Source organism: Erythrolamprus reginae, chromosome 9, assembly GCF_031021105.1.
Source record: "Erythrolamprus reginae isolate rEryReg1 chromosome 9, rEryReg1.hap1, whole genome shotgun sequence".
NCBI classification, from domain to species: domain Eukaryota; kingdom Metazoa; phylum Chordata; class Lepidosauria; order Squamata; family Dipsadidae; genus Erythrolamprus; species Erythrolamprus reginae.
The window spans coordinates 1,888,243-1,913,042 of NC_091958.1; the positions used below are offsets into that span (position 1 = coordinate 1,888,243).

General features: G+C 44.7%; 2 protein-coding genes across 5 annotated transcripts in view; both read left to right on the plus strand.

Annotated features, from left to right (window-relative positions):
* Nucleotides 1–2,764: 2,764 nt before the first annotated feature.
* On the plus strand, nucleotides 2,765–17,353 carry FBXO31 (F-box protein 31). Of its 2 annotated transcripts, XM_070761606.1 has the most exons (9): nucleotides 2,765–3,142; nucleotides 6,067–6,153; nucleotides 6,618–6,694; nucleotides 9,837–10,004; nucleotides 11,341–11,415; nucleotides 11,665–11,774; nucleotides 12,838–12,991; nucleotides 14,933–15,288; nucleotides 16,638–17,353. In XM_070761606.1, exons 2-9 carry the CDS (start codon nucleotides 6,099–6,101, stop codon nucleotides 16,858–16,860), a joined length of 1,218 nt encoding a protein of 405 aa, XP_070617707.1. In that variant the 5' UTR covers nucleotides 2,765–3,142; nucleotides 6,067–6,098; the 3' UTR covers nucleotides 16,861–17,353. The 2 variants fall into 2 exon arrangements, with proteins under 2 accessions (XP_070617707.1, XP_070617708.1); XM_070761607.1 differs by lacking the exon at nucleotides 6,067–6,153 and having other exon boundaries at nucleotides 3,071–3,142; nucleotides 16,638–17,064.
* Nucleotides 17,354–20,214: 2,861 nt separating this feature from the next.
* Nucleotides 20,215–24,800, plus strand: part of KIAA0513 (KIAA0513 ortholog) — a 38,401-nt gene continuing 33,815 nt past the window's right edge. The window contains exons 1-2 of one of the 3 annotated variants that reach the window (XM_070761845.1): nucleotides 20,237–20,314; nucleotides 21,032–21,155. The gene's annotated coding sequence lies outside the window, so the exon portion shown is untranslated. Of the gene's footprint in view, nucleotides 20,315–21,001; nucleotides 21,156–24,800 lie in introns of those variants that run through there. The other 2 variants (XM_070761847.1, XM_070761844.1) reach the window with 2 other exon arrangements.

Below are 24,800 nucleotides of genomic sequence, written 5' to 3' on the forward strand. Positions count from 1 at the left end.
CATACATAAAACGGAATGGCCAGGGGGAATCAATTTCCCCATGCCTGGCGACAGAGGTAGATTTTTAGGAGTTTGCAAAAGGCAAGGAGGGTGGGGGCAGTCCTGATCTCCGGGGGGGAGTTGATTCCATAGGGTCGGGGCCGCCACAGAGAAGGCTCTTCCCCTGGGTCTGCCCCAGACGACATTGTTTTGTCAACGGGACCCGGAGAAGACCGACTCTGTGGGACCTAATCGGCCGCTGGGATTCGTGTGGCAGAAGGCAGTCCCGGAGATATTCTGGTCCGGTGCCATGAAGGGCTTTATAGGTCATAAACAACACTTTGAATTGTGACCGGAAACTGATCGGCAACCAATGCAGACTCCTCCTCCTCCTCTTCTTTTCCTCTTCTATCTCCTCCTCTTCCTCCTCCTTCTTCCTCCCTTCCTCTTCCTCTTCCTCCTCCTCCCACCTTCAAGTTGCAACACGCTCTACATGGGGCTACCCCTGAAAAGCATTCAGAGACTTTAATTAGTCCAGAACGCAGCCACGCGAGCTATTGTGGGTGAACCTAGGCACACCCAGATTACACCAACGCTCCACAAGCTGCACTGGCTCCCAATCAGTCTCCAGACACAATTCAAGGTGTTGGTCATCACCTATAAAGCTCTACATGGCTTAGTGCCAGACTATTTACGGGACTGCCTTCTGCCGCATAGCTCTCAGCGACCGATAAGAGCCCACAGAGTTGGCCTTCTTCGGATCCCGTCAGTCAAACAATGTTGACTGGTGGGTCCACGAGGAAGGGCCTTCTCTGTGGTGGCTCCAGCTCTCTGGAACCAGCTGCCTCCAGAGATCCGTATCCTCCCCAGCCTACTGGCCTTCCGTAAAGCTGTAAAGACCTGGCGCTTCATGCAGGCCTGGGGTGTTGATCGAACGAGATAGCGTCCAGATCTGTCCGTGAGTCATTTGAGAGAGATGTGTTATGTTCTTACTTAAGGTCATTTAATTAAGTGTTTTAAATTGTTCTTAAATGCTCTTTAAATTGTTAAATTGTTCTTAAATGTTCTTTGTTGGAAGCCGCCCAGAGTCCATTGGGAGTTGGGTGGCGTATAAGTGGGATGAGTAAATAATAAATAAAATATATTTCCATCTGCATTCACTTTTAGAACCACTCTAAATAATTAATTCTGGTGATTTGCAGTGGAGAATTTTTCTTTTTCATAAGCCATGGTGGCGCAGGGTTAGAGCGCAGTCCTGCAAACTGCTTCTGTTGACTGCTGGCTGTAGTTCACCCGGTTCAAATCTCACCACCAGCTCATGGTGGACTCAGCCTTCTATCCTTCCCAGGTGGGTCAAATGAGGACCCAGATTGTTGGGGGCGAGAGCCTGACTCTGTAAACTGCTTAGAGAGGGCTGTGAAAGCATGATGAAGCGGTAGATAAGTCTAAATGCTATTGCTATTCCTTCCTTCATTCCTTTCCTTCCTTCCCTTTTATTTCCTTCCTTCCTTCTCTCCCTCCTTCCTTCCCTTTCATTTCCTTCCTTCCTTCCTTCCTTCCTTTCCTCCCTCCCTTCTCCCTTCTGGTTAGAGTGCAGCACTGCAAGCTTTTTCATCTAACTGCTAGCTGTAGTTCAGCTGTTCAAATCTCACCACCGGTTCCAAGTTGACTCAAACCTTCCATCCTTCCGAGGTGGCTCAAATGAGGACCCAGATTGTTGGGGGCAAGAGGCTGAGTCTCTGTAAACCGCTTCGAGAGGGCTGTCAAGCACTAGGAAGCCCTATATAAGTCTAAGTGCTATTTCTATTGCTATTTTAATCTCCTCCTCCACTTTCCATCCTTCTCTTCCTTGCATTCTATATCAGATGTACCAGAGGGTGTTTTTTTCCTTGTAACATCCATTAGCATAACAGCTTTTCAGAGTGTTGCCTGATTGTTATCATGGACTCCCAGGACAAGCTTTTGAAATTGGCAGGCTGCGTAAACCTTTACCTTGTGGGAGGTTTTCTTCAAAGCCAGATGCTTCCAAGGGACGTGAATGAAATATTCTCCTTGAATACTTCGTTCTGTAGAAAGTTGAATGTGCTGCCAACATGTGAAATTGATTGTCAATCAGTGTTGCTTCCTAAGTGGACAGTTTGATTGAACAGAAGTTTGATTTACTTGGAGTTATATTGTGTTGTTTAAGAGTCCCCCCCCCCCTTTTTTTTGAGCAGTGTGCGTAAATGTGAGATTGACTTGTAAGTCTGGAAATGGAGATTGAAGTGGCCCCCACTTGAAAAATAAATTAGAATAGCAAACAGGAGGTGCAGATGGAACTTCTGAGAGCAACAGTTGTGTAAAAAAAGGGCAACAAGGATGATCAAGGGAATGGAGCCCCTCCCTTATGAAACCAGGTTGCAAGGCCTTGGTCTCTTCAGCCTTGAAAGATGGCGTTTGAGGGGTGACTTGATCGAAGTGTATAAAATCCTGCATGGGATAGAAAAGGTGGATGGAGAAAAATTCTTTTCTCTATCACACACTACTAGGACGAGGGGGCCCTCCCTAAAGCTCATAGGTAAGAAAGGGAGGACAAATAAAGGGAAATATTTCTTCCCGCAGAGGGTCCTTGGTTGATGGAATTCCCTTCCAGAAGAGGTCGTGACAGCTGTCAGCCTGGATAACTTCAAGGCAGGATTAGACAGATTCATGGATGCCGAGTGTATACATGGTGGTTATTGAAATGGATGTCCAAGTGCCGCCTCTATGTTGGTTGAGACAGGCAGGGTTCTTTTGGGTCCCATTTGTTGGGGGTCAAGGGAAAGTCTTGCCTTCTCTTTCTGCCCAAGATTCCCATGGACAATTGGGGGGCCACTGTGGGACACAGAATGCTGGACTCGATGGGCTTTGGCCTGATTCAGCCGGGCTCTTCTTAGGTTCTTATGTGTTGGAGGCTGTGTCAGTGTGACTGGTCTAAGGTTACAGCTTACATGGGCTTTAGATGGAGGCCATAAAGCTCCACCAGAACATGGGCTTGCTCTGGACAGGAGATGGAATTGCATTAGAGTACATCTTAATCCTGGGTGACACCTGTCCCTCTCTTGAATTTCAGAATATGGCGTCTGCGAGAACCTGCGGAAGTTGGAAATCACAGGCGTATCTTGTCGGGATGTGTATGCGAAACGTAAGTCCTAAACCTCTGGGTTGTTGTTGTTGTTACTTTTGTGTACTTTATTGCCATTGCCTCTCATAACAGTGAAATTAAATGTTACCTTCAGTGTACATAAAAAAATAAAACATAAAGACACATCCTTCACATTCTATGCGATTGAATCGAAAACCCCTGGTATTGCATTAATATTGCACTATACAGTATACAGTGGTCTATACAGTGAGACCCCATTTGGAATACTGTGTTCAGTTCTGGAGACCTCACCTACAAAAAGAGATGGATCAAATTGAACGGGTCCAAAGAAGGGCTACAAAAACGGTGGAAGGTCTTAAGCATAAAACGTATCAGGAAAGACTTCATGAACTCCATCTGTAGAGTCTGGAGGACAGAAGGGAAAGGGGGGGACATGATCGAAACATTTAAATATGTTAAAGGGTTAAATAAGGTTCAGGAGGGAAGTGTTTTTAATAGGAAAGTGAAGACAAGAACAAGGGGGCACAATCTGAGGTGAGTTGGGGGAAGATCAGAAGCAACCTGAGAAAATATTATTTCACTGAAAAAGTAGTAGATCCTGGGAACAAACTTCCAGCAGACGTGGTTGGTAAATGCACAGTAACTGAATTTAAACATGCCTGGGATAAACATAGATCCATTGTAAGATAAAATACAGGAAATAGTATAAGGGCAGACTAGATGGACCATGAGGTCTTTTTCTGCCGTCAGTCTTCTATGTTTCTATGTTTCTACAGTAGAATTCAATATACATTGCTCAAAAAAATAAAGGGAACACTTAAACAATACAATATAACTCCAAGTAAATCAAACGTCTGTGAAATCAAACTGTCCACTTAGAAAGCAACACTGATTGACCGTCAATTTCACCTGCTGTTGTGCACATTCAATTTTGTACAGAACAAAGTATTCGATGAGAATATTTCATTCATTCAGATCTAGGATGGGTTCTTTGAGTGTTTCCTTTATTTTTTTGAGCAGTATGGTTATCGCTTTGGGATAGAAGCTGTTTCTCAGCTTATTTGTCCTTGTTTTTATTGCTCGGTACTGTCTGCCAAATGGTAATAGTTCCCCCCAAAAAATGTTGCCCAGGATGAGATGGCTCTTTAAGGATGCTTTGGCAACCAGAGACAGGTGCATCGTATGCCTCAGAAAATAAATTTGCACTACATCTTCAACGGGGATGATTGACATCTGCCTGTCCACTGTCACCCACTTGGCTTATCAGGGAAGACAGATGATCCCGCCTTGGGGTTTTCCTCCTGGAAAAATCCGGGTTTTAAATATCGGTGAGTCACCTCCTCATCCCTGAATGGAAAGCTATCGGCCTTCGGCCCAGGTCCTTCGGCCATAAAGATGGTTTATGCTGAACAGGTTTAGTGGCTGATGGCTATTTTTCCTCCAAATACGTTTCCCATCATCTTGACTCACTCCAGCCAAATATGTACCAAACAAGGCCCATAAACATCATCCCCTATTCATCCATTCCTTTGAATTAGATATTTCTCAGTTGACTTTTTTTTTATATAGAAAATATTTTATTGAAAATATATAGAAACATGGAAGATTGACGGCAGAAGAAGACCTCCTGGTCCATCTAGTCTGGCCTTATACTATTCCCTGTATTTTATCTTAGGATGGATATATGTTTATCCCAGGCATGTTTTCCTCCTGAACCTTATTTAACCCTTTAACATGGAAGGTCTTAAGCATAAAACTGATCAGGAAAGACTTCATGAACTCCATCTGTCTAGTCTGGAGGACAGAAGGGAAAGGGGGGACATGACCGAAAGATTAAAATATGTTAAAGGGTTAAATAAGGTTCAGGAGGGAAGTGTTTTTAATAGGAAAGTGAACCCAAGAACAAGGGGGCACAATCTGAGGTTAGTTGGGGGAAAGATCAGAAGCAACGTAAGAAAATATTAGTTTACTGAAAGAGTAGTAGATACTTGGAACAAACCTCCAGCAGACGTGGTTGATCAATCCACAGTGACTGACTTGAAACATGCCTGGGATAAACATAGATCCATCCTAAGATAAAATACAGGCAATAGTACCAGGGCAGACTAGATGGACCATGAGATCTTTTTCTCCTGTCAATCTTCTAACTTTCTATGTTTCAATGATGGCTTGTTGAATAAACCACAGTGCTCTGATTGACTTGTAAAACGTGGCCGCAAATTTCCATTTCGATCAAAGCCAACCATTATTATTATTATTATTATTATTATTATTATTAATAATAATAATAATAATAATAATAATGGTTGGCTTTGATCGAAATGGAAATTTGCGGCCACGTTTTACAAGTCAATCAGAGCACTGTGGTTTATTCAACAAGCCATCATTGAAACATAGAAAGTTAGAAGATTGACAGGAGAAAAAGATCTCATGGTCCATCTAGTCTGCCCTGGTACTATTGCCTGTATTTTATCTTAGGATGGATCTATGTTTATCCCAGGCATGTTTCAAGTCAGTCACTGTGGATTGATCAACCACGTCTGCTGGAGGTTTGTTCCAAGTATCTACTACTCTTTCAGTAAACTAATATTTGATTTGTGGGTCTCTGGCAACCAGATTTGTATGCCGCCCCTCTCCGGAGACTCGGAGCGGCTCACAACAACGAAACAGTACAAATCCAATGGTTAAAACAATTTAAAACCCTTAATATAAAAAACAACCATACTTCGCCATTTCTTAAGATCATTAAGTGCTTTTGCCCATCGCCACTGGCGTGGCCGAACTCGCCTGAAGGAGGCTGAAGGTTCTGAGTTTTGCAGGCCAAAATTGTTCCAGGGGGCTTGAGCAAAGAAATTCCCCAGCAGCATCCTAAATTTGAAGTAACCGTTGTGATAGATGGGCATGAAGGGGGGGGGGGGGGGGTGAGCGGCATTTTCACAATCCCCCCCGCTGTGTCTGCTCAGGTATAAACCCGCGAGTGAAGTCGGGGCGCTTTATGAAAATTCTTCCTGACTACGAACACATGGAATACAGGGATGTTTACACCTGCCGTATGTACCAGTGGTTTCTGGGCTGTGAACGCATGGCGTGTGCTTGCTTAACCGTGTGATTAGCAAAAGTTAATCATTAAAACCCTGGGATTTATTCGGGGACTGATAACGAGAGAATTTAATTTAATCAAGAACAGGTTTTTTTCCCAACCTTGGCACCTCTAAGACGTGTGGACTCTTAACTCCTAGAATTCCCCAACCAGGTATCTCGAAACCTGAGCAAGAGAGGGTCCCTTAATGCAGGGATCTACAACCTTGGCGACGTTAAGCCTGGCGGACTTCTGGCTGGGGAATTCTGGGAGTTGAAGTCCGCCAGGCTTAAAGTCGCCAAGGTTGAAGACCCCTGCCTTAATGGACAAAGTAAGCAGAATGCTAACTTCTGTCCTTCCCAAGTTTGTGCTTAGTTTTGCTACGGAGGAATTCCTTCTCCTTCCTATCTGATTCCTCGTTCTCTCTTTCTCTAGTGCTTCACCGGTACCGGCATATCTTGGGTCTCTGGCAACCAGACATTGGACCCTATGGGGGTCTCCTCAATGTGGTGGTAAGTTCGGAAGCCTTGGGAATACGGAGCCCCTGTGCTTTTCTTTCATTTCATTTCATTTCATTTCATTCATTCATTCATTCATTCAATTCATTCATTCATTCATTCATTCATTCAATTCATTCATTCATACATTCCTTCCTTCCATTCCTTCCTTCCATCCATCCATCCATCCATCCATCCATTCACTCATTCATTCATTCATTCACTCATTCATTCATTCATTCATTCATTCATTCAATTTGTATGCCGCCCACTCCTGAAGGACTCTGGATATAAGATGATTGCCCTTTTTCTTGTCCTGGAAGGAATTCTTTTTTATTATTTTATTTTTATGTTTATGTTTATTTTTATGTTTATTTATTAGACTTCTATGCCACCCTTCTCGAAGAGAATCGAGGGTCGCCCAGAAAGTGATGCACCACATTTTTTTTCTTCAAGAATTATTTATTGAACCCAATGAAACTGACACCCAAGAGAGAACGATGTTTCTTCTACACTCCCTCTTTTTCCACGTAATCTCCGTCCCGTTCTCTGGCCTTCCTCCAGCGAGACATAAGGGCATGTTTGCCCTGTCGGTACCACTCCTTGTTCTGGTCATGAAGCCATTTCTGCACTATGCGAATCCCATCTTCGTCATCCTTGACTAACCGTCCTTCTGTCGACTGCAGATTCTCCATCAACTGTACACAAACGTTTGTGAATGTTCCCAACAGTTTCTTTTTCCGCAGTGAGAAATTCAATGACGACACGCTGCTTGCAACGTACATAAGATGTCATTTTTAAACACTTCTGCAGCTACAATTCAAATAAAGTTTCGCATTCGTACCATTACTGTAGGCTGAGAAAAAAAATGTGGTGCATTGTTTTCTGGGTGACCCTCATACATTAACAGAATCTATTTTTTTTTTACAAAAAGTTTTATTTATACTTATATATACATCACACAAAACAAAAGACATTGAAAAACTTTGGACGTTTGTTTGAAATCTATCTTACATTTCTTATTGTGCTCACAACCTATTACGTAACTATTTTGGGCATATTATTATAAACAAATCATATACATTGATCTTACTTCTATGTCTAATCCTATGTCTATTTTCCCTTAACCCCCATTTGTCCCCAATAAATCATTCCAGTTAATAATATTATTACTAAGTATACATTTCTTACTTTTTCGCTTTCTCCAGCCAGCAGTAGAACTTGCCCCAACGTTCATAATACAGTGGAACCCCGACATAAGAGCTGCTCTACTTAAGAGCAACTCGAGATAAGAGCTGGGAGGGGAGAGATATTTTTGTTCTACTTACAAGCCCAAATTCGAGATACAAGCGCCAAGGAGCTGTCTCCTGAAGCCAAACGCTAACTTCCGCGTTCGGCTTCAGGAGACAGCTGCGAAGCGGCGCGCGTGGGGGGCTCGGGGGGTGCTTGCAGCTTTCTTTCCTGCTCTTTTTCTTTCTCTCTTTTACCTTCCCTTCCTCTATTTCTTCTTTTCTTTCTCCTTCCCACCTTCTTCCCTCCCTCCCTCCCTTCACTCATTCCTCTCTTACTCTCCCCTTTCATAAGTTTCCTTGCTTCCTTCCTCTGTTCCTGTCCCTTCCCCCTTTCTTTCTTTCTTTCTTTCTTTCTTTCTTTCTTTCTTTCTTTCTTTCTTTCTTGCTTTTTCTTTCTCTCTTTTACCTTCCCTTCCTCTATTTCTTCTTTTCTTTCTCCTTCCCACCTTCTTCCCTCCCTCCCTTCACTCATTCCTCTCTTACTCTCCCCTTTCATAAGTTTCCTTGCTTCCTTCCTCTGTTCCTGTCCCTTCCCCCTTTCTTTCTTTCTTGCTTTCTTTCTTTCTTGCTCTTTTTCTTTCTCTCTTTTACCTTCCATTCCTCTATTTCTTCTTTTCTTTCTCCTTCCCACCTTCTTCCCTCCTTCCCTTCACTCATTCCTCTCTTACTCTCCCCTTTCATAAGTTTCCTTGCTTCCTTCCTCTGTTCCTGTCCCTTCCCTCTTTCCTTCCTTCCTTCCCACCCTCCATCCATTCATTCACCCATTCCTCTCTTGATCGCTTAAAGCCGGTCCCTGGTGCAAAAAGGGTTGGGGACCTCTGTCCTACAGGATTGGGTGGAAGAGAAGTTGAACATATGTAAATTTAAAAGTTTAAGAAAGTTTACAAGTTAAGTGAAAGAAACTTCATTATTCATTTATATGTACATGTACATTTCTTCATTAAAAACATGTCTTTCTGCATAATTTAGACTAACTTTGTGAGTTTTTTGAGGGCTGGAACCAATTAAAATTATTTACATTAATTCCTATGGGGAAAAGTCGTTCGAGATAAGAGCTGCTCGACTTAAGAGCCCAGGTCCGGAACGAATTAAACTCGTATCTCGAGGTACCACTGTATTCCGAATCTTCCTTATTTTTGTAATCCTGATGTTAATTTCTCCATCTCTGCACATGCTGTTATTTTTTTCTATTACAATGCTCCCTTGATTTTTGTGGGTTTTTCAAAAAGATTAATTAAAAAATACTTTGCGTCCCCCCCCCCCTATACCACGGTTTTTCCCGCCGATGACGTCATATGTCATCGCCAAACTTTCGTCCGCCTTTAATACATATTTTTTAAAATAAACTTTAATAAATAAATATGGTGAGTAATAATCTAAATGGTTGTTAAGGGAATGGGAAATAGTAATTTAGGGGTTTAAAGTGTTAAGGGAAGGCTTGGGATACTGTTCACAACCAAAAATGGTGTATTTACTTCTGCATCTCTACTTTGCGGAAATTCGACTTTCGCGGGCGGTCTTGGAACGCATCCCCTGCGGAAATCGAGGGAACACTGTATATCTCGCTCTGTCGGGACATTTTCATTTTTTCAATATTGTGCAAATATTATCCTTGATGTGGTTGTTATGTGCAAAATTAGAGAGAGAGAGAGAGTTTGAAAGTACAAATCTCTCACCCTTTTCTTTCTAGTCTTGAAAAATTAAGGGGGGGGTCCCTTCTGTCCGAGCCCCTTCCTCTGCCTGCGATGCTGCTGCAGTCTATTACTTCTTTGGCCTAATTGGTCTGCAGGCAGCATCTCTTCTCGAGGACCAGTTCTCAAGGTCTTTCTCACACGCCACTCCACCTCTTTTGCCCTTTTCGGCAGGTTGACGGGCTCTTCATCATTGGGTGGATGTACTTGACCCCCCACGACCCTCACGTGGACGGGCCCATGCGATTTAAGCCCCTGTTCAGGGTCCACCTCATGGAGCGGTGGAGCGCCACAGTTGAGTGCATGTACGGTCACAAGGGACCTCACAGTGGGCATATCCAGGTGAGACCCTCTTCTTCCCACTTCTCCCTCTCCCACGGAAGGAAGGAAAAGCTCTGTTCTGAGGCCCTAGAGCAGTGATGGCGAAACTTTTTTTCCTAGAGCATGTGCATGCACTATTATATTATATTATTATTATTATTATTATTATTATTATTATTATTATTATTATTATTATGTCAATACATCACAGCAAACGAGATCACTATGCTGGATTTCGTATTTCATCACCAGTTGGGCGCTTCCCAAGCACCTAGGGCTGCGTGATGTAGCGGCAAATTATGTTTGCCGATCCCAGTAAAGTGGCCTTTTGCAATTGACAGATGGAGATTTTGTCAATTCCGATGGTTTTCAAATGTCCGCTGAGATCCTTTGCCACTGCGCCCAACGTGCCAAGTACCACTGGGACCACTTTCACGGGCTTATGCCAGAGTCGTTGCAGCTCAATTTTTAGATCTTCATATTTAACTAATTTCTCTAGCTGCTTCTCCTCAATTCTGCTGTCTCCTGGGATTGCGATGTCGATGATCCATACTTTCTTTTTCTCCACGATCACAATGTCTGGTGTGTTATGCTTCAGAATTCGGTCAGTCTGACGTCGGAAGTCCCACAGTAGTTTTGCTTGCTCATTTTCGACCACTTTTTCGGGCTTATGATCCCACCAGTTCTTTGCCACTGGTAAATGGTAGTTCCGGCACAAGTTCCAGTGGATCATCTGTGCCACAGCATCATGTCTATGCTTGTAGTCAGTCTGTGCAATCTTTTTGCAGCAGCTGAGTATGTGATCGATTGTTTCATCTGTTTCTTTACAGAGTCTGCAGATGAAACAATCAATGATGATGATGATGATGATTATTAAGTAGATTTGTATGCCTCCCATCTCTGAAGACTATTGTGCATGCTCGAGTGCCCACACCCATAATTCAATGCCTGTGGAGGGCGAAAACAGCTTCCCCCGGCCCCCGGAGCCCCTCTGGAGGCTGGAAATAGCCTGCTTCCCAATTTCTGGTGGGCCTAGTAGGCTCGTGTTTTGCCTTCTGTGGAGCTGGGGGAGATGAGAAATGCTCTCCCCCATCCCCCTGGAGGCTCTCTGGAAGCCAAAAACGCCCTCCCAGACCCTCCGTGCGAGCCAAAAATCAGCTGGCCGGCACACACATGAATGTTGGAGCTGAGCTAGGGCAACGGCTCATGTGCCAGCAGATATGGCTCCACGTGCCACCTGTAGCACCTTTTCCATAGGTTCACCATCAGTAGATGCTTAGTCCATGCAGGGGCTTCATTTCCAGACTGGGCTTCAGGCTATTGACTTGCAACCTCCTTTCCCCCCCAAAACGGACAGATTGTGAAGAAGGACGAGTTTTCGACCAAGTGCAACCAGACAGATCACCACCGTATGTCAGGAGGGAGACAAGAGGTGAGCTGGGCCTCGGCAACACCCCCGCGGAATAAAGCCCCCCCTGGAATAAAGGACCCCCCTCTATAATAAAGGCCTTCCTGGTTTGGTATCCTTCAGATAATGGTGGCTTTTATTCACTTGACCTCTGTCTGGTTTCCTGAATGACTCCATCCCGTGTGGTGGATGTAGTGGGAGGTGGGAACAGGATCAAGAGGGGCTTCTATCCAACCTGTGGGTCTCACCTTCTCCTCTGCGCTGTTTCTGCAGGAGTTCCGGACGTGGCTACGAGAAGAATGGGGTCGGACTCTGGAGGACATTTTCCACGAACACATGCAGGAGCTCATCTTGATGAAGTTCATCTACACGAGTCAATACGAGTAGGTGGAAAGCAGGCAGTCTGGTGGCTTCCTTCAAAGAGCTCCGGCGGCCCCAGTGGTTAGAATGAGATACTGCAGGGCTAAACGCGCTAAGCTCACAGCCTGGAGTTTGATTCTGAGCAGCTCAAGGTTGGACTCAGCCTTCTGTCCTTCTGAAATGGGTAAAAGGTTGTGAGTGCTCTAGCACTGGAAGTTTTTAAGAAGATGTTGGATAATCATTTGTCTGAAGTGGTGTAGTGTTTCCTGCTTAGCCAGCAGGGGGTTGGACTAGAAGACCTCCAAGGTCCCTTCCGACTCTGCTGTTCTGTTCTGTTCTGTTCTGTTCTATCCTATCCTATCCTATCCTATCCTATTCCATTCCCTTCCTTTCCCTTCCCTTCCAGTCCATTCTATTCTTATATATTTTTATTGAATTTTTTAGAACATAAAGCATAGAAAAACAAAAAGAAGGAATAAACAATATACAAAATTACAAAGCCATTTGCACATTTAAAATAAGGTTGTTATTAAATTTCTATTCTATTCTATCCTATCCTTTTCTTTCCCTGTTTTATTCTATTCTATTGTATTTATTCTATTCTATTCTTTCTCTATTCTATTCTATTATTTCCCTGTTCTATTCTTTCTCTATTCTATTCTATTCAATTATTTCCCTGTTCTATTGTTTCCCTTCCCTTCTCTTCTCTTCTTTCTCTATTCTATTCTATTCTATTCTATTTCTATTCTTTCTCTATTCTATTCTATTCTTTCTCTATTCTATTCTATTCTAATCTATTCTATTCTATTGTAGCCCCCATGAGCACTCTGTAGGCCTCCCAAACTCTCTGCACACTCCATTTTTGGGGACACCTGGACTATTTTTTTGCAAAAATGGGACATGGGGAGAGGGGTTTCGTGAGGCCAAAAACGGCTGTATTCTGTCTATAAGACACACCAACATTTCCACCCTCTTTTAGGAGGGAAAAAGGTGCATCTTATACTCTGAAAACTACGGTACATGAATCGGTAATTTAAAGGTGAATTTTTCCGACCGGTCATCATAATCTGCTTTTTTCTGTTCCAGCAACTGCTTAACCTACCGGCGCATTTACCTCCCCCCGTGCAGTCCGGAATATCTGATCCAGCCGGGCCTTTTCAAAGGGACCTACGGCAGCCATGGCCTCGAGATCGTCATGCTCAGCTTCCACGGGAAAAAGGCCAAGGGAACCAAAATCACGGTCAGCACAGAGGATCCGGCCTCACAGAGCCACAGGCACTCGCTCGCCCCGTGTGGTTTATTTTAAAATTATGTAATGCTCTCTACATGGGGCTACCTTTGAAAAGTGTTCGGAAACTTCAGATCGTGCAGAATGCAGCTGCGAGAGCAGTCATGGGCTTTCCTAAATATGCCCATGTCACACCAACACTCCGCAGTCTGCATTGGTTGCCGATCAATTTCCGGTCACAATTCAAAGTGTTGGTTATCACCTATAAAGCCCTTCATGGCATCGGACCAGAATACCTCCGGGACCGCCTTCTGCCGCACGAATCCCAGCAACCGACTAGGTCCCACAGAGTGGACCTTCTCCGGGTCCTGTCGACTAAACAATGTCGTCTGGCGGGTCCCAGGGAAAGAGCCTTCTCTGTGGCGGCCCCGACCCTCTGGAACCAGCTCCCCCCTGCCTTTCGTAAACTCCTTAAAACCCACCTCTGCCATCAGGCATGGGGGAACTGAGTTAACTTCCCCAGGCCTATACTGTTTATGTATGGTATGTCGTGTGCATGTTTTTTAAATTATGGGTTTTTAGTTTTAATTATTAGATTTGTATTATACTGTATATTGTTTTCTATTACTGTTTTGAGCCACCCCGAGTCTACAGAGAGGGGTGGCATACAAATTTAATAAATAAATAAATAAATAGATAGATAGATAGATAGATAGATAGATAGATAGATAGATAGATAGATAGATTAATTAATGTTTAGTAGTTCTTCCATCCTGCATTCCAGAAACACTGCCAAGACGACCGTGGCTTTTGAGTATAAGACGCACCTAGATTTTCAGAGGTGCAAAACAAGGGAAAAAGTTTTCTGAACCAAATGATGTAGTAATATACTGCTAAAAAAAAAAGGGGAATACTCAAATATCACATCCTAGATCCGAATAAATAGAATATTCTGATTGAATACTTTGTTCTTTACAAAGTAGAATGGGCACAACAGCAATAGAACTCCAACTAAATCAAACTTCTGTGAAGTCCAGCTGTCCCCTTAGGAAGCAACACTGATTCAATTTCAATTTCATTTTTTTGTCAGCACATTCAACTTTGTACAGAACAAAGGATTCAATGAGAGCATTTCATTCATTCAGATCTAGGATGTGTTATTTGAGTATTCACTTTATTTTTTTGAGCAGTATATTAAATACTTAAGGAGGAATAGAGGGAATGTAAAGTGTATATAGTTATAGATTTAGAAGATCGATGGCAGAAAAAGACCTCCTGGTCCATCTAGTCTGCCCTTATACTATTTCCTGTATTTTATATTACAATGGATCTATGTTTATCCCAGGCATGTTTCAATTCAGTGACTGTGGATTGACCCACCACCTCTGCTGGAAGCTTGTTCCAAGCATCTACTACTTGGAACAAACTTCCAGAAGACGTGGTTGCCAAATCCACAGTATATATAGATATAGATATAGAAAAGAATAAATGTGATAGGATAAAGAGAGTTTAAGTGAAGATATAGTAAAATTAGAGTTATTGTATATAATGAAATGGTGGCATAGACTGAAAACCGAAAACTGTAGAAGAAGAAATCTTTGCATTGGCATCCTATAGAAGAAATAGTTTATCTTACCAGAATTGATATGGAAATATAACCACAACGCAGTTTACTGTAAAAGAAAGGGTTAGAAGGTTTTTGTCCTTTGTTTGTTTGTATATTACGTTTGCACAGAATTGTTTGAAGTTTGTGGTTTAATGTTTTAAATGTACTTTTTAAGGTTTATATTTAATAAAAAATATTTTTTTAAAAAATAAAAAAATAAATACTTAATGTTTTGGAGATATGATTTTTTTTTTTAAGAATACCTAGTAGAAAGAGTTCAGTTTCAGTGTCAGTCCTTTCCTGCAATTGCAAAGCTTGAACCAGCCCTTGTCTCCCTCCCCTTCCAGGGTGACCCCAACATCCCAGCCGGCCAGCAGACTGTGGAGATTGACCTGGCCCACCCCATCCAGCTGCCCGACATTGAAAACCTGAGCAACTTCAGCGAGCTCTCCCGCATCGTGCTGGAGGTGCGTGAACAGGTCCGGAGGGAGCAGCAGAAGGAGGAGGAGGAAGAGGAGGAAGGCGCCTTGGCGGTGGAGATGGGGCCGGAAGCCGGAAGCCAGCAGCAAGAGGGCGGGGATGGATCGGAGGCAGCGGAAGATGGACCAGGCACCTCTGGCTCCCCCCCTGCCCCCTGCCCCTTCGTCCTGCCTGGCGGGATCGCCTCCCGAAACGAGGATTATCCCCGCACCTGCAGAGCATGGTAATGATAAGGGTTGATTTTTATGGGTATAGATATGTAGGTCTTGGCATATTCGGGTCTTTTCCTATGTGTTGTGTATACTCCTGTTCAGTTTGGGGATTTTGCAGATTTTGGTTCAGAAAGTGCTTATGAATTAGTGGCAGGGCCTGATTTACAAGCAGAAGAAGGAGAAGACCAACCACAGGACATTTCTATGGGTTCAGATTCAAGTGAAGGAGAAACAGATGCTAGATGGGTAAATCCTTATTTCAGACGCTTGCAGAGGCGAAGAGAGCAAGTGTCAGGGAAGAAATATTAAGGAGAAGAATGGGTTAATTAATTAAGTAATTAATTCATCACCTCCGTCTGCCAGCGGAAGAGAAGGGTTGAGTTGTCAATATGCTATTTAGAAATATAGAGGTGTCTTCAAGCGGCTCTGAAAGTAAGCTTTGCCTTGTGTGCTTTTAATTGCAGTTTTTATTACCTTGGGCTAACTCTGACTAGCCATAAATCTTAGAATGACTTGTGGAATGCTTTGATGATTTTGATGTTTCCTTGCCTACCCAAGAGAGCGCTGCGTGTTGAGATGATGCAGTGTGGAACAGAGGAAAGAAAAATAAAGATGATGTCTATGCATTTAGCAAGCCTTTATTCCAATTAACAGTGGCTTTAGCCGGAGATCAGAACACCGTGTAAGGTTGATTCTATCAACGTTACACGGGAAAAGACCCAAGTATAGGCACAAAATTGATTGTCAATCATTGTTGCTTCCTCAGTGGACAGTTTGATTTCACAGAAGCTTGATTTACTTGGAATTATATTGTGTTGTTTAAGTGTTCCATTTATTTTTTTTGAGCAGTGTATTATTATTTTTTTGCTTTACTGTATTCTTTTTTAAATATTCCCAATAAGAACAATTCCAGAGAGAATTCTATCTTTGTTTGTGTCATCTCTTGTAACCATTTGTGGATTTTCATCTGGAATTTTTTTGTCTCAGAGCATAACCACCACATGTGGAAGAAGGTGCCACTGTATTTTCTTTTTACACTGCCAACAATTTGGGCTCAATTTTGGATATATTATTCAAAATTTATTATTATTTATTTTTATTCTTTTTATAACTACCATTCCTTATGGCAGTGTTTCCCAACCTTGGCAACTTGAAGACATCTGGACTTCAACTCCCAGAATTCCCCAGCCAGCGTTGGCTGGCTGGGGAATTCTGGGAGTTGAAGTCCAAATGTCTTCAAGTTGCCAAGGTTGGGAAACACTGCCTTACGGTATATATCCAATTACTACAATTGTTAACAATGATAATCCCTTTTAATTTAGCGTCCTTTATCCATTTCTCTCTCTTCTGCTGCTGGCAGTTTCTACGGGACCGGCCTCATCGCGGGCCACGGTTTCACCAGCCCCGAGCGAACCCCCGGCGTGTTCGTCTTGTTCGACGACGACCGTTTCGGCTTCATCTGGTTAGAGCTGCAGTCGTTCAGCCTCTACAGTCGGATCAAGGACTCCTTCCAGAACGCCGAGGCCCCGTCGCGGGAAGCTTTCGACGAGATGCTGAAGAACATTCAGTTACTGACCTCATGATGGAGGCCATCCGGGAAGCAGAAGGAAGGAAAGGAAGGAAGGAAGGAAGCTAGGAAGGAAGGAAGGAAGGAAGGAAGGAGGGAAGGAAGGAAGGAAGCTAGGAAGGAAGGAAGCTAGGAAGGAAGGAAAGAAGGAAGGAAGCTAGGAAGGAAGGAAGGAAAGAAGGAAGGAAGCTAGGAAGGAAGGAAGGAAGGAAGCTAGGAAGGAAGGAAGGAGGAAGGAAGCTAGGAAGGAAGGAAGGAGGGAGGAAGGAAGGAAGGAAGCTAGGAAGGAAGGATGGATTTCTCCTTTTGTCCACGGTTGCGGGGTCTGGGCGCCCGACCTCAGTGTGAGGAGGCTGCGTGTCTTTCTTCATCCGGCCTTTTTATTGAATTGTATCCTCCACCTCTCCTCCTTCTTCTCCTCCTCCTCCTCCTTCGTGCGCTAACGTTCCTTTCCCAATATGTGATGTATAGTTTGTAATATAGCTTTATTATATTGGGAGGGCAGCTTGCCCGCTTGTGTTTTTATTTCCTCTCCACCTTCAACCTCAAGGCCCGATTTGGTGCAAATACAAACACACACATATACGGTACACACACCCCCCCCAGCCCAGTGATGGTGAACCTATGGCACAGGTGCCACGCGGAGTCATATCTGCTGGCACGCGAGCCGTTGCCCTAGCTCAGCTCCAACATGCATGTGTGTGCCGGCCAGCTGATTTTTGGCTCACACAGAGGCTCTGGGAGGGCGTTTTTGGGTTCCAGGGAGCCTCCAGGAGGATTGGGGAGGGCATTTTATCTTCCCCCAGCTCCAGGGAAGACTTTGGAGCTTGGAGAGGGCGAAACACAAGCCTACTGGGCCCACCAGAAGTTGGAAAACAGGCTGTTTCCAGCCTCCAGAAGGTCTTTCGGGGGTGGAGGAAACTGTTTCTGCCCTTCCCAGGCATTGAATTATGGGTGTGGGCACTCATGCATGCCCACTCTCAGAGGAACCAGAGGGAAAAAAGAACCTAAGAAGAGCCCGGCTGAATCAGGCCAAAGCCCAGTGAGTCCGGCATTCTGTGTCCCACAGTGGCCCCCCAATTGTCCATGGGGATCTTGAGCAGAAGGAGAAGGCAAGACCCTCCTTTTCCCTTGACCCCCAACAAATGGGACCCAAAGGAACCCTGCCTCCTCAACCAACATAGAGGCGGCACTTGGACATCCGTTTCAATAACCACCGATACACTTGGCATCCATGAACCTGTCTCATCCTGCCTTGAAGCTCTCCAGGCTGACAGGTTTGCCATCCCTGCCCTCGCCTCTCGCAGACCACGGGACTTGTCTCAAAGGAGGCTTGTCAGAATATGGAACTAGCCACGAACACATCCCGGCTGTTCCCTGCCCTCTTCTGGAGCAAGCTAAGAAGACACTGGCGCTTTGAGGCTTCTGTGCTGACTTTAAAAGGCCTCATTTTGCCCTAGGACGGCATTGCTTTCATGATCTTGAGACTTCAGAAAATATTAAACCCGGCTGCTCCAGGAAGCTTTTCTTAAAAGGGGAACCATAAATAGAATTGTCTTTGCTTGGCGTTATTTTACAGGCGGTGTTACTAGCACAGAGAAGAATACTGAGAATATTCGTATTAAGGTTCTTAGAAGAGCTGTGTGGCACAGTGGCCGGCTCCTTCAGCTGACTGATAGCTGTAGTTCAGCGGTTCAAATCTCACCACCGACTCCAGGTTGACTCAGCCTTCCATCCTTCCGAGGTGGGTCAAATGAGGACCCAGATTGTTGGGGGCAAGAGGCTGATTCTGTAATCCGCTTAGAGAGGGCTGGAAAGAACCGTGAAGTGGTATATGTCTAAATGCTATTGCTATTCCTTCCTCCTCTACCTTTTCCTTCCTTCCTTCCTTCCTTCCTTCCTTCCTTCCTTCCTTCCTTCCTTCCTTCCTTCCTTCCTTCCTTCCTTCCTTCCTTCCTTCCTTCCTTCCTTCCTTCCTTCCCTCCCTCCCTCCCTCCCCATGTCTGGCCTGGCCTCCATTCAGGACCTCCTCCCCTCCCGGCCCCCCAGTGCTTTTCCTCCCTCCCAACTGCTTCCCCGGGAGGCCAGAGCTCAGGTTTTCCAACTTGCTTTTCCAGTTTCAGACCACAATAACAAAGACAATAAAAACCAGGCTGGGCATTTTCAACTTGTGTCCTGGGACTTCCACTCGGGCCTCCCCTGCGGTTTCTCAACCTTGGCAAACTTCGACTCCCAGACTTCTTCTTTCTCTCCCCGTCTGTTGCTTGAACCCCAACATGCATAAGTATTATAAACATAAGTGGTGCATCAGTCCCCTGTCCCAATGTTTCTCTTTAACTAGTGTCATGTATATAAACATTGTTATACGTTTGTATACCACCAAAATAAACAAAATAAATATTTAAAAAATTGAAATGAAGGAAAAAAAGTGTCCTGGTGTTGGTACAAGACCAACAACCCTCCCTCCCCACCCGCTCCCCGGCATCAAAGGACCAGGCTGCATTCTAGGTACAAGTCCCTGAGGATAAGGGCGGCCTATAAATCTAATAAAATAAAATCTAATTTTAAAAAATATAATAAAATAATAAAATAAAAGATAAAGAAAGTTATTTATTTATTTACTTACTTACTTAATTCGTCTTCTATGCCACCCAAACCTGAAGGACTCAGGGTGGCTTAAAATAATAATATAGATAGAAATACAAATATATACAGAACAATAAAAAGAAGTCGAATGTAATCTAAAAATATAAAAAAAGAAACATTAATTATAAAGCCTTCATGATCCCATACATCCATACCGTTCATACAGCGTAGCCTTGTCAATTATTATTTCGTGGCCCCCCCAGGCCTACCAGCAAAGATAAAGATAATAAATAAATAATAAATAAATATGACAAATGATAAATAAAAAATAATGATAAATGAATAATAAATAATATAATAAATAATGACAAATGATAAATATTAAATAATAAATAGTACTCCCTCCCCCGGACCGTTTCATCACCGTCCCATTTGAAGCTCCGACCTCCCGCCAATCTTTCCCCGGGACATCTTTCCATCGGCGACGCGCGTGGCGCACAGCTTTGGAAGGGCATCCCCACGCCACGCGCGTTCCCGCCCGCCTTCCACCCCCGCCCCTTCCCCCTTCCCCCCAGCAGCCGCATTCCGAGGGCCGGAGCGAGCCAAGGGATGCTCCGCACCGGTCCTGCCCCCGGCAGGCTGCGGGGCTCCTTCCCAGCAAGGCTTCCCCACCCCCGCGCGCGGTCCAGATGTTGGCCGCAGCTGCGCGTCCGCCTCGGCCGGGCTTCCCCCGCCGCCTCCTCCTCTTCCTCCTCCTCCTCCGGCCGCCCCACGTGGCAGCTGCGGAGCTTACACACACACACACACACACACCCTCCACCCGCGGCTCCGCCTCTGCGCCCTGTTGGCTCGGCTGGCAGCAGCTGGAGGAGGCGGCGGCCCAGGTAAAGGCGGCGTAGGGCCGGTGCCCGGCGGGCAGGGCGCTCCTGGGCACGTGCAGAGCGCTCGGGGGCGAGGAAGTGGGTACCTCCGGTCCAAATGGGGAGCGGGTCGGACGGGGAGGGTCCGGTGCTGAGTCCCTTCCTCTCTGGCTGCCTTGCCAACCCTTCTCCAGCTCCTGGGCACGTGCAGAGCGCGCGAGGGCGAGGAAGCGGGTCCCTGCGGAGCCCCCTCCTCTCTCCAGCCCTTCTGGAGCACCTGGGCACGTGTAGAGCGCTCGGGGGCGAGGAAGAGGATGCCTCCGGCCCAAATGGGGAGCGGGTCGGACGGGGAGGGTCCGGTGCGAAGCCCCCTCCTCATTTCAGCCCTTCTGCACCTCTTGGGCATATGCTGAGCGCTAAAGCTGGTCCTGCGTTCCGGCTTCGGGAGGCGGTTGACGTGCCTTGCGCGGTTCAAGCATGCTCGTGGTGGATACCGCGCAGCCGGGGAGGCTCTGGTGCCCCGGCATGACGGCTGCCCCGAGGTCACCTTTCCTTCTGGCTGCTGCAAAGCGCCTTTTCCTGCCGGACCGTTCGGCTTGGCTGGCGTTTTCCTCCTCCCTCCTCGCGGGCTTTCCTCTTTAACGCCGCGACTCCCGGCCCAGATCCGGTCAGGGCTGTCCTGGGTTCCCCCCCGCCCCCCAACACACCCACTTTCTTTTTTTCCCTGCTGTCTTAAAAAAGGCATCAGAGCTGCAGCTTCCTGCTCAAGGCAAGGAAAAGTTGTCGCCAGCGCTTTGCAGCAAAAGCCTGGTTTGGTTTGGTTTGGTTTGGTTTGGCTGGGCTTGGACAAACAGCCCATCTCCAGGTGAGTTCTAGAGGGGAATTAGGGAGGGAGGGAGGATTTCCTGGGGAGGGGGTGTTGCTGGCGACTTTTGCAATTGGTAGAATTTGCAGTTGGTAGAATTTGCAATTTGTAGAAAATTCAGAGCGAATGGTATTGGCTGGGCAGCCTTGATTCGGAGCTTGGGTTCTCCCCAGATCTAGGATCTGGTGGACTGGCTTGGCTCAGCTGGGTTGAATCTTCTTAATTTCCCCCTTGATGTTTTAGCAGGCTTGTCTGGATTGGTGCAAAATAGTGCAGTAAAACATGGTTTGATCTCTGGTAAATGTCTGCAGAGCTTCCCAATCATCCAGATCTTGGTTGTCCTAAATATGCTTTTTTGAAAAGGCAGCTGGACTTTTTCTTTCTTTCTTTCTTTCTTCCTTTCTTTCCTTCTTTCTCTCTTTCTCTCTCTCTTTTTCTTTCTCTCTCTTTCCTTCCTTCCTTCTTTCTTTCTTCCTTCCTTTCTTTCCTTCCTTCTTTCTCTCTTTCTCTCTTTTTCTTTCTCTCTCCTTGCTTTCCTTCCTTCCTTCTTTCTTTCTCCCTTTCTTTCCTTCCTTCTTTCTCTCTTTCTCTCTCTCTTTTTCTTTTTCTCGCCTTTCCTTCCTTCCTTCTTTCTTTCTTTCTTCCTTTCCTTCCTTCTTTCTCTCTTTCTCTCTTTTTCTTTCTGTCTCCTTCCTTCCTTCCTTCCTTTCTTTCTTTCTTTCCCCCTTGAAAAGGTTTCATTTCTCATCCAAGGAGAATTTGTGGGAAGAATTTCAGGTGAAGGCAGAGTTACTCTGTGGGAGAGGTTTTTCAATACATTCATTCTTCAGAGCCTCAAGCTAAGTGGCAGTCCTTAGGCAGCCTTGAAAAGCTCAGCAGACTTAGAAAGGGAGCCACTAGGAGATTTAATTTAATTTAAAGCTGCCCAACTCCTTGCACACTTTGGACGGCGTACAATAATAATAATAAAAATGATAGTGTATGAAAACTATATAAACAATAATCAACTAAGCAAGTGGAAGGTTTGTACACCAGCAAGCAAACTTTTAAAGCTCGGAAGGAGTTTTTGTTGGCAAGATCCTGTAGCCAGGCTGGAATGGATTTGGGACTCTCTTGAACAGCTGGAGGAGGTGACAAACAGCGAAATTTCTTTCTGGGCCTCCTTTCAAAGAGGTTCTACTCCGCAGGACCAGTTGGCACATCTGGAGTCTTTCCTCTAAGCTGTTCTTCCTTCTCTCTGCAGATATGCTTTTATTTTTAAAAAATGCTTTTCTCATCTTTAAAAACATCACAGTAATTTTACACAGATCAATACCGATCTCTTATATTGTATTCCTTCTGTAATCTACTACTGTTGTTTGTATTTGCAATATATTTACTTATATTGTTATATTTACTTATTTACATTTTTCATACATTCTTTCACATTATATCACATTGTTTTTATTTTATTTTCCATCCAATTATACCATTTATACCATCTTTTGCAGACCTGCTTTTAACATCTGTAACAGTTCATTGGTATATAATCCAGCTGTGCTTTTTGGTACACCAGTTTCCCCCTGTTTGTGAATCTTTGCAGCTTTGTCTCATTTTCAGCCCTATCTTGAGAAAGAAAAAAGAATAGGACAAGCTCAGGTCAAACTCCCACAGCCCTCTCCTATTTAAGAGGAAGAAAATTCAGACCATTATTTTCTGGTTGACAGAATCTAACCTCTAACCCAGATCTTGTGACTTCCAACTTGTAAAATCTTTCACAATCTCAATGCAGCTGTGAACTTCACACGTGTTACTCAGGTGCTGCCTGTGTCAAATCCGCAACCATCGCACACTTGAATTTGGGGTTGAGATCTTGCAAAGAGATTGTGCTCCTCTTCAGAAAGGCAGCAGCCCTATTTGACCGACATGGTTTAAGGGCAAAACTGTGTGTGATTTTTTGGGGGGACAGGCTCAGAGTACAAGAAGACCTAGACAGACTATCACAGTGGGCCAATACCAACAAAATGAGGTTCAACACCGACAAATGCAGAGTCCTCCACCTCGGCAAAAAGAACCCTAGACATACATACAGCCTGGGAGATACCCCACTCAGCAGTAGTGACTGCGAAAGAGATCTTGGAGTCTTGGTGGACAATCAACTAAACATGAGTCAGCAATGTGCAGCAGCAGCCAAAAAAGCCAACTCAATCCTAAGCTGCATCAACAGAGGAATAAGCCCTTCATGGCACCGGGCCAGAATATCTCAGGGACCGCCTTCTGCCGCACGAATCCCAGCGACCAGTTAGGTCCCACAGAGTCGGCCTTCTTCGGGTCCCGTCAACTAAACAATGTCACTTGGCGGGACCCAGAGGAAGAGCCTTCTCTGTGGCGGCCCCGACCCTTTGGAACCAACTCCCCCCGGAGATTAGAATTGCCCCCACCCTCCTTGCCTTTCGTAAGCTGCTTAAAACCCACCTCTGCCGCCAGGCATGGGGGAACTAAGATACACTTTCCCCCTAGGCCTTCACAATTTTATGTATGGTATGTTTGTAGGTATGATTGATCTTTATACAATGGGTTTTAACTGGTTTTTTAGTATTGGATTTTGTTGTACTGTTTTACTGATGTTGTTAGCCGCCCCGAGTCTGCGGAGAGGGGCGGCATACAAATCCAATTAATAATAATAATAATAATAATAATAATAATAATAATAATAATAATAATTATTATTATTATTTATTTATTTATTTATTTCGTCATATAATATTAATATACAAGGTACACGTAAATGTCTTAATATTCAAATGTATGCAACAGGTAGAAATAAAGAAACAGTAAGGACAGGGGACGACGGAAGGCACGCTGGTGCACTTATGCACTTATGCACAACGAGAGACTATTGCTTTTCTCCTCTTGCTCCTTCCTCCTGGAGAAGGAACTTTTGATTAACCTCCACCTATTTGTAGAAGACGGAAGCTGTAAAACACACAGTGGGGCAATTCAACAAGCTGGATTCTTGGTTTACTTTTTGGGCTTCCGGAGATGAAAGGAATGCAAGCAAAACGCGTGTTTTCAGCTTGAGATTTGGACCCGGGTCGGTTGGGCTTTGGCACCTTGGGCTGAGTCACAACTGCTGAGGAAAAGCAGAGGACAAAATGTGTGATTTTGCACAGGGGAGCGAGCGTTGGTGCATTGCCGAGGGTTGAAGCGTGAAGCAATACAGTCCCTGCCTTTACCCAACAAGGAAATGCGGGTCACTTTTTTCAAGAATTCAACATCTTCCCAGAATGAAACCGTTTCTAAGTCATCTCATGGAGGGCTGAGATCAATTCGGCTTCTTGTGGATATTCCTGCCCTCTCAATTCTGTTCACACAAGCAGGTTTAATGGGGGTCCTCCTCAACTTATAACAGTTCATTTAGTGACGAAGGGACACTTCATGTAGAAACATAGAAACATAGAAGTCTGACGGCAGAAAAAGACCTCATGGTCCATCTAGTCTGCCCTTATACTATTTCCTGTATTTTATCTCAGGATGGATATATGTTTATCCCAGGCAGGTTTAAATTCAGTTACTGTGGATTTATCTACCACGTCTGCTGGAAGTTTGTTCCAAGGATCTACTACTCTTTCAGTAAAATAATATTTTCTCATGTTGCTTTTGATT

What these genes read in the sequence shown, in the direction of transcription:
- FBXO31 (XM_070761606.1), top strand. Translation starts at nt 6,099, where the DNA reads ATGAAAATTCTTCCTGACTACGAACACATGGAATACAGGGATGTTTAC. An exon ending in TGTCAGGAGGGAGACAAGAG is followed by an intron (nt 11,416 to 11,664) that starts GTGAGCTGGGCC and finishes CTGTTTCTGCAG; the next exon opens with GAGTTCCGGACGTGGCTACG. An exon ending in CCCCGCACCTGCAGAGCATG is followed by an intron (nt 15,289 to 16,637) that starts GTAATGATAAGG and finishes TGCTGCTGGCAG; the next exon opens with TTTCTACGGGACCGGCCTCA.